Below are 8,361 nucleotides of genomic sequence, written 5' to 3'. Positions count from 1 at the left end.
GATGTAATTTTACCAGTTAGTGAGGTGTAACTTTCCCATGTTGGAAGAAAGGTTTCCACACAAGGGACACTTATAATTTAAATTATTTTTCTTCCAACATGTGGGTGTCTCTATTGGCTTCTCATATGTTACATGGGAAGAGAAAATGTCCACATAGAAAAGTTACACCTCACTAACTGGTAAAACTTTCCTGTCTGGGCAGGGCCTTCATTTCCCTGTGTCAGTTATCCCATCTGTCGGTAACAGGAATGAGAGCACTGCTCTGTCCCATGGCAGTGTTGTGAAGCTGAACACAGTGCAGATTGTCTGGTATTGGGATCATACAAAAATAGGGCTTCATGTCAAATGCTTATCTAGCCAGACATTCTGCTCAGCAGTGGGTGGTGCAGAGGAAAAACCCTTCCATGCTTTATTGTCCCTGTCAGATGCTCCCCCTCATGAACGAGAAGAGCTGTTCATACAGAAGTTGCGACAGTGCTGTGTTCTCTTTGACTTCATCTCTGACCCGCTCAGTGACTTGAAGTTCAAGGAGGTGAAGCGGGCAGGTCTCAATGAGATGGTGGAGTACATCACACACAACCGCGATGTCATCACTGAGGCCATCTACCCTGAAGCTGTCATCATGGTAGGGACCCTGGCCAGCTTTCTGTGATCGTCCCGTAAAGGGCTGGGGTCATCAGGACTGGGAGAGGCTGTTTGTACATGCCAAGAAATTAAAACTGTGGAGAGGGGTGAGTGAAGGCAGCTAGTGAAAGGAAAGATAACTTGTCTGGAAGGAGCATGAGAGTGTCTGGTATGTGCACTTGCAAAGGAAGGAGGATCCAATGTATGTATGAGGAGAGGGGAAGGGCAGACTTTGTTCTTGGCACAGGCAACACTTGTGGAGTTTGTGGGTGGCACGAGAGCAGTAACTCTTTGGCCTTCAGCAAGGGAGCTGTTTGTGGGAGCACTTGCAGAGAGCACTTCCTTTGTGCTGCTCTGCTAGTGAGAGGGCTCTGGGAGAGCTTTGCTGTCAGCAGGGCCACTGCAGTGTGTGAGGGTCTCTTCTCTGCATTTCACACCCATCAGTTTTCAGTGAATCTGTTCCGGACACTGCCCCCTTCATCCAACCCGACAGGAGCTGAATTTGATCCTGAGGAGGACGAACCTACACTAGAGGCTGCCTGGCCACATCTCCAGGTAAGGAGGAGGAGTGGGAGCTGTCATTAGCCGTCTTCCACACCAAGTAGCAAGAGGCTGCCAGCTGTAACTTTGGATCTTAAGGGGAGAACTAGAAGCCACCTGGTGTGCAGGGTTGAGAAAAGACAGGTGCCAGGGTGAGGAGTGATAGAGAAGATAATGATTCTGCTGTGTATGGATTTAAACCTTTTTTTCCTGCCAGTATTTCTCACTGTGTTTCCCTGGGGTAAGTTACCTGCCCCATTTCTAAACTAATTCTTCAGTGCTCTGCAAATGAATGCTGCTCGGTCCTGGGGGATGCTAAGGTGGGCTGAAAGTGAGCAGCTATTCTAAAGCGCTTGGGGAGCATTGTATTTTGGAAGTAGGTGATAGAACCCTTGGGGAATTTTCCTCTCTCTCACGGGCCCCATGATGCATCTCTCAGTCCTTTAGCACAGGAGGGCTAGCTCCATCGTGTATCAGCATCACTATTTTCCTCTGGTACTAAGCTTGTTGGCTGGCTAACCAGCAGGGTGATGCTTCTTGGAGGGGGCGCTATTTGGTTCCAGTGGGAGCTTTGCTTGGACATCCACTAATACAACTTTACTTAGCACTTTAAGAAGGCCTGCTTTTAAAAGCCAAAAATAAATTAGTAAAACTTAATGGAAGCAAACAATCCAGCAGCAGAAGTATGAACATAACTGGGAAATTGGGAAGGGGCACTTCTAAATGCTCACTAAGCTAGAATTCCTGGAAAATTGTACTTGAACAGCTTCCTGGTGATTGCAGTAGTAAACTTGGTTCATCCAGAAAAATGGAGTTCAGAGAAAATTAAGCAGTTGCTTTATTGGGTCTGCAGACACCTGCTCAGAGAGAGACCTGTTAGAAAAGGGCTGTTCACTATAGTGGGCAGCACCAGAATGAGGGCTGAACAAAAAAATACTCAAATTGGAACTAAGATGCCATTCTTTGGCAGTAAGGGGCAACTCACTATTGCTGCAGCTTATCTAGGAATGCTTGTGTTCATGCTAGGTGGGGGTTGGCAGACCCGCTGTAACATTAATCACTGGGTTCTTGTTTTGTGTCAAGCAAGGCTGGTGACTCCCTTGGCCTATTCATGGCAGGTAGTCTGTTACTTTGCTTTGCCCAGAGCTGCCTTTGTACAGCTTGAGTATTCCTTGAGGCTGGTCCCACAAGGCAAGTCTCTTAGCTCCTTCCACACTGAGACTGGGCACTGAGACGTCATTTGTCTCAGTGATCCCCACTAAGTAAATCCAGACTACCTGAGCTCCTGCTGGGGACTTTGCATAAAGGGAAGTGATTGGTCATCACCCAGGCAGCCTCTCCAAAACCAACTAATTAACTCAGTCAGCTGAGGTACAGCAGAGCCCCTAGGTTAGCATGGCCAAGCCAGATTTCAAACACAGTGTACAGAAACAACTGTGTGGCCTGCTGTGTTCTCCTGGCATCCATTTTGTCTGTCTGTCCCTTGATGTTCCCCTATCTATAGTGTGAATTAACACTTTGATCATTTGCCTTTTCTGGCAGGGATGGCGGGGAGGAGGAGGGTTTAGTTCCTGGCAGAGGAATAAGATGACATCTTTCCCAGTTCCAACTACTGATAATTCAGTGTTTCTGCCAGAATTGATAGCCACTGCTCCATTCAACACGAGGGAAATAATTAAAAGATTTAATACAGTATATGAATTCAGTGAAATGTTTTATTTTTTTTTTTAAAAGCACTCTCTTCCTTCCCCCTTCAGCTGGTGTATGAATTCTTTCTACGGTTTCTGGAATCGCCTGATTTTCAGCCAAATGTAGCCAAGAAATATATTGACCAGAAGTTTGTTCTGTCAGTAAGTGGTGGCAGCTCTTACCACCTCTTCTCATGTCTGAATGGAGGGACCCCCAGCAGTCACTGTCCAGGCAGCAGTCCCCAAAGCCTTGTGAAAGGGGTGGTTAGAAGGCATCAGGAAAGGCAGTGCCAGGGTGCCTCACACTTCTCCATGCCTTGCTGAAAGAGCTTGGTGCTGAGCAAGAATCTGTACAAGCTGCCATCAATGACTTTTACCATAGGCCTTATGGAAGATGTGGGGGAGAGAATCTGCTTCTGAGGCCAAGGGTCGTGAGGGCCTGGGAATGGGTAGGGCATGGATGTCCTTACTGCACAAGGGTTGAGCTGACTGAGGAAACTACTGGGGGAGGGGTGTGCTAAATGTCTCTGGGCTGGGGTCAGAGACTCTCAAAGACCCTGGCTGCTGTTATTGCATGGGTTCACCATAGCCCGTTTGCTGCTTGGGCTGCTGCTGCTACCACAACAGGGGCATCTATCTGGCATCCCTTGTAAATCAGTACCTTGACCTGCTGTGCTACCTCTAGTTACATCACTGACAGGGACTGACTGAACCTTTATTTCCACAGTTACTGGATTTGTTTGATAGTGAAGATCCCAGAGAGCGAGACTTTCTCAAGACCATTTTGCACAGGATTTATGGAAAGTTCCTGGGCCTGCGAGCATATGTGAGACGGCAGATCAACAACATATTTTACAGGTGAGGTCCTTCCTAGTGCTGCTGGCCTGGCAAAATGGCTCAGAAGACCTGTAGAAACAGAGCAGCAGACTGAGGTTTTGCTCCTGACCTTGCCAGTGACTAGCCAAGTAACTTGGGACAGCCATGTTGCCTCACTGTGTGGAGATGTGAGTGAAGATTCCTTAATGCTCTGTGCCTCCAACTGCTCTGAGGAGGGACCTCCTTTTTCCCCTTTGCACACCCTAAGAGTACCCACAGCTGATAAGGGTGCTTTCCCGCATCCTGCAATATGAACAGCGTTGGGTTTTCTGTGACTCATCTGTTACTGTGAAGCTCTCTGAAGTCTCCCTTTCTGCCTAGTAACCTGCATCTTATATTTGGCAGTGACCCTTCCTCTCCCTTCCCCTTTCTCAGGTTTATCTATGAAACGGAGCATCACAATGGGATTGCAGAGCTACTGGAGATCCTGGGCAGGTGAGGGCCTTTCTCCCTTTCCACATGTATCTTGACATTTCTAGGAGATGGGGGGCCTTTTGAGTTGGATGGGACCTCACAGCCTAAGATATTGTATGAGGCAACAAACTTACTCGGCCTAGTGTCAGGGCCAGTCTGCTACTTTGGCTGACTTCGCAGGTTACTTCTCAGCTTCAGCACAGTTCAGTTGCTGAGGTGACTTATACTTCATCTGAGTTGCAGGAGTCCACTTCTTGCAATGTGTGTCCAAACATACATTCAAAGCCAAGAGAGTTTTCCAGACCAGTCTTGTGGTGGGCACAGCCCTTCTTTCCCCAGAGGTTTGTCTTCCTTTTTACAGATACTCTTAAAACTTGGCCCAGGACAAGGACAAAATTGTAAGCCTTACAATTGTTTGCTCTCACCACCCCCCTCTTGTATACAGTGGTTGCTGCATCACCTTACTAGGAGGCAGTGGGTGCATCTACATGAGATGATATGATGCAGTAGCAACAAGCTGCTGTGCCATCACTCATTGCTACTGCGCAGTAGCGTTACCAGGCACTAACAATGATGCAATGCTGTTGTGCAGTAGTAATGAGCTACTGCGCAGTAACTTCGGTGAAAAAATGTGTAGCGACTGTACTGCACAGTAAAGCTAGCTACTGCTCAGTTGCTTAGTACTTGCTTAGTCAAGTATTAAATGACTGCACAGTAACAACTGTGCAATCTGCTGCATGTGTAGATGAAGCCAGTATTTAGGAGAAGTCTCTGCTATGAGTAGTCACCCTGCGAGTCCTGTATGAGTGGACTTTATGGTACCATTAGCCAATTGCCCATCAAGAATGATGGGGGTGGGGCAGGGGCAGGAGGGGGCTGGGATGGAGTGCCACCACCTAACGCCCCATGCTACTACTGTTCTGCCTCTTGCAGGGAGCGGGCCCCGGTTCCCCTCTGTCTGGTCCTGGTCTGGTCCCCTCTGTCAGGACCCTCTGTCTGGTCCTGGTTGTGGCTTCAGGATCATGACAATGTTACCCTATTCTTGGAGCACTCCGATTGGCTGTTTCTGCCAGCCAATCAGAGCTCAAATAAGTCGTGACTAACAGATGGATGGACAGACAGACTTAGGCTTTGATAATATTTGAATTGTCTCAGTCTTTCTTTGTGGCCTTTTCTCTGTACTGCTATATGTAGGTGTGTTGGAATGGGTCTAGAAACTGGTTGTATGCTGCAGTTAGTCTGATCCTCATACTGGGTCCCTACATTAATATCAATACGTCTCTCCCTTTCCCTCAGTATAATCAATGGGTTTGCTTTGCCTCTGAAGGAAGAGCACAAGATGTTCCTCATTCGGGTGTTGCTACCTTTGCACAAGGTGAAATCACTGAGCGTCTACCACCCGCAGGTGAGAAGTGCTTTCTGTCAGTAGTGCAAGGCCAGTGTGTGAGAGCCCTGGACTCACTTATAGTAATTTTCTAGGCTTGCTGCAAAGCTCTTTCTGTGGGGCCTTCTGGTGTTTCTGTGTATTTACCCCTCTGCTGTCTGACTAGAACTCTCGCTCCCAGACATGCTTGTAGACTGTAGTCCTTCACTCCAGCCTGTTAACTTGCTGCTTCTGGCCAGTGTGAGTGGGTGCTGCTACCCACCCTCGTCTTAACTTAAGCTTATTCATCCTTTGTTTCTGGTGGCATGTGGCCCCAGTGTACTCAGATGGCTGAGGGCCCTGAATTTCATTTCTTATTCTGGGGTGTGTAGGGTAAGCATAGGTCATTACTGTTAACAACTTTTTTTTGTTTCTCTATGTAGTATCAACATTATGCTATGCACTTACAGAGGCCAGCTTCCTGCCCTAAGGAGTTGCTGATCTATATAGATCAGAACTCTAGCAAATGGAGTAATGAGGGCCCTCATAGCCCTCATGACACTGAGTGGTGAGGGCCCTCATAGCCTCTTGTTCCCCAACCTTGCTTGAGAAGGTGGGACTCACTGGGTTGCCCCATTTGTTCCCGCTCTGCATGCATATGTCGATTTATTAAAATTGGTGGCTGCTGATTGTGAATGTGCAGTCACAGAACTACTCTGGCACAGTATGAGGAGTTCAGCTGTGTTTCCCAAAGGCCTGTGCCCTAGTGCTTGAACTTAGGGAGGCCCTCCATCAGTTGTCAGGCAATGTCTTATTTGAGTTGGCAACTGGTTGCCACTCCCCCTCCCCTCTCTCCCCCATGATCAGCTCTAATGTAGCTTTTGACCACACTCTATGGTAAGTGCTTGCATTTCACATGTATTCACTGATGTCTGCCTGCCCCTGCTAATGCTTGGAAGAGTTCTAACCATGCTGTTTTTTTCCTGTGACAGTTGGCATACTGTGTGGTGCAGTTTTTGGAAAAGGACAGCAGCCTGACAGAACCAGTAAGTGTCTTCTCTTGGCCTTGTCATATCAGTCAGATCCCAGAATTTTCCCCCAGAAGACCAACTGTGGACAATTTAGCAATTACTTTGCTTTTACTCTGTTTCGGAGGACCTGAGGATGGACTGGATTTGTTTGTTCTGTGGAACAGCACAATGTCCTGAACAGTATTGGTTATGTAACCTTTGAGATGTTGGCCTAACCATAGGGCAGGGATGGACACCCTGTTCAGGAATGGCCAATCTGGCTATGCTTTCTGAGCAGTTGATTCAAGAAATCTTCTTACAATCATAAATAAGTAGGGCTGAAAGGAACCTTCAGAGGTCAATCTACCCCAGCCTTTTGCCTGGGGCAGGATCATCTGTATAAACCATCTTGTATAAATTCATTGCCTAGTCTCTTAACAAAACTACACAGTCAACCCTGACATACACCCTAAGATCTAAGAACCTAACCTGCCACAGGTAGAACAGGCAGACCATGGCAGCCAATGTTCTGCTGCTGCAAAGGTTGTTAAAATATACCTGAAAGATTCCAGGAAGAGGGCTACATCTGCTGCAGAGGAAGCAAAAAAACCCCGCATAATCTGTACCAATCTGATCACCCAAAATACAGTGATCAGTCTGACCTTGAATGGAGGGGCAAGACTCCATTCTTTGGAATTCAAATTCTGGTGTAACAGAATTCAGTGTGCATAGCTTCACTTTTGGAGTAGTTGCTTACCTGGCCATACAGCTTTGGCTATGAGAAGGTTCATGGGAGTCAGACTTGCAAATAAATAATCACAAGTTAATAGGAAATGTAAGGTGTGCGAGAGCTTGATCTGGCAACTACAGCTGTTCAGAAATCTATAGCAGGGGATTTGGAAACTGGTGACCCAAAAGGCTTGTGCTGTTTTGATGGAGATTGTAACAGGAGGGCAGTCAGGGTCACTGTGCTCTCCCCTGCCACCTCCTTTACCATACCAAGCTGCCAACTAGCACCCTCCAGTTCTCTCCTGCCACAACTTTGATCTTATATATTTTCTAGGGAGGCTGCCTTTCATCTTCTTGGCCACAGTTCTCCTGTTGTTGCTAATTCCTCTCCTGTCTCGGGTGTTCCGTACACCCCAGCCTTATGGGCTACGCGTGGCTCCAACTACCCCTGTACCACACCCCAAGCCTCGCAGATGTGACTGACGTTGTTCTCTCTCTCTCTCCGTGCCCTCTCCAGGGCTCACCACAATGCTGCCCCCTTCTCCGGGGCTCACCACGCCTGCACTGGGGCTTCTCAGCAACACCCCCTTCTCCACGGCTGGGGTCTGTGCACCCCAAATGCTGCACCCTTGCTGGCACTGGGGTTCCCACACTGCTGCGGGTCCCCTATAAGGCCTCCTCCAACCCCTAATAGCCTCACCCAAACCACCAGTGACCAAAAAGCAACACAAATGCAAGCCCCTGGGCTATAACACAAACAGAAGCCACCTGGCTATAACCACACTCAAGCTTACTGGGGTTCTTCATCTCGCAGCAGTGTCAGACGTTGCTCCTGCAGCAGGCTTCTCCTCTCTTCCATGACTGAGAGCTCCTTCCTCCTTGGCTGCTGGTAGGGAACTACCTCCTAGCCTCCTGCCTGTGATTTATATAGGAGCCAGGCCCTGCCCCTTCTTTCAGCTGGCTAGGCAGGTGTGGGTCATTAGTTCCCTCTAGTTGCCTCAGCAGCCGGCACCTGAGGAGTTAACCTGGCTCTTCATGTAGCAGGCACCTTAGTGCCCTGCTACAGAGATGATAGCTGAGCAGCCCCTGTTTCTAGTGAAGTGTGTGCTTTGTGTTC

At 48.2% G+C, this 8,361-nt stretch overlaps 1 protein-coding gene across 3 annotated transcripts in view; it reads left to right on the top strand.

Moving 5' to 3' along the window:
- The first annotated feature begins 429 nt into the window (after window positions 1-429).
- PPP2R5D (protein phosphatase 2 regulatory subunit B'delta) overlaps window positions 430-8,361 on the top strand; it is a 49,447-nt gene continuing 41,515 nt past the window's right edge. For 2 of the 3 annotated variants that reach the window (XM_025211876.1, XM_025211874.1), the window contains exons 1-7: window positions 430-625; window positions 1,069-1,179; window positions 2,922-3,014; window positions 3,580-3,710; window positions 4,104-4,163; window positions 5,439-5,547; window positions 6,498-6,551. In XM_025211876.1, coding sequence (XP_025067661.1) covers window positions 557-625; window positions 1,069-1,179; window positions 2,922-3,014; window positions 3,580-3,710; window positions 4,104-4,163; window positions 5,439-5,547; window positions 6,498-6,551 — 627 coding nt within the window. In that variant the 5' untranslated portion in view covers window positions 430-556. The remainder of the gene's footprint in view (window positions 626-1,068; window positions 1,180-2,921; window positions 3,015-3,579; window positions 3,711-4,103; window positions 4,164-5,438; window positions 5,548-6,497; window positions 6,552-8,361) is intronic. The other variant, XM_025211875.1, reaches the window with a different exon arrangement.

This window comes from Alligator sinensis, unplaced genomic scaffold (genome assembly GCF_000455745.1).
Source record: "Alligator sinensis unplaced genomic scaffold, ASM45574v1 scaffold1238_1, whole genome shotgun sequence".
NCBI classification, from domain to species: domain Eukaryota; kingdom Metazoa; phylum Chordata; order Crocodylia; family Alligatoridae; genus Alligator; species Alligator sinensis.
This window is presented reverse-complemented; position numbering and strand designations above follow the sequence as displayed.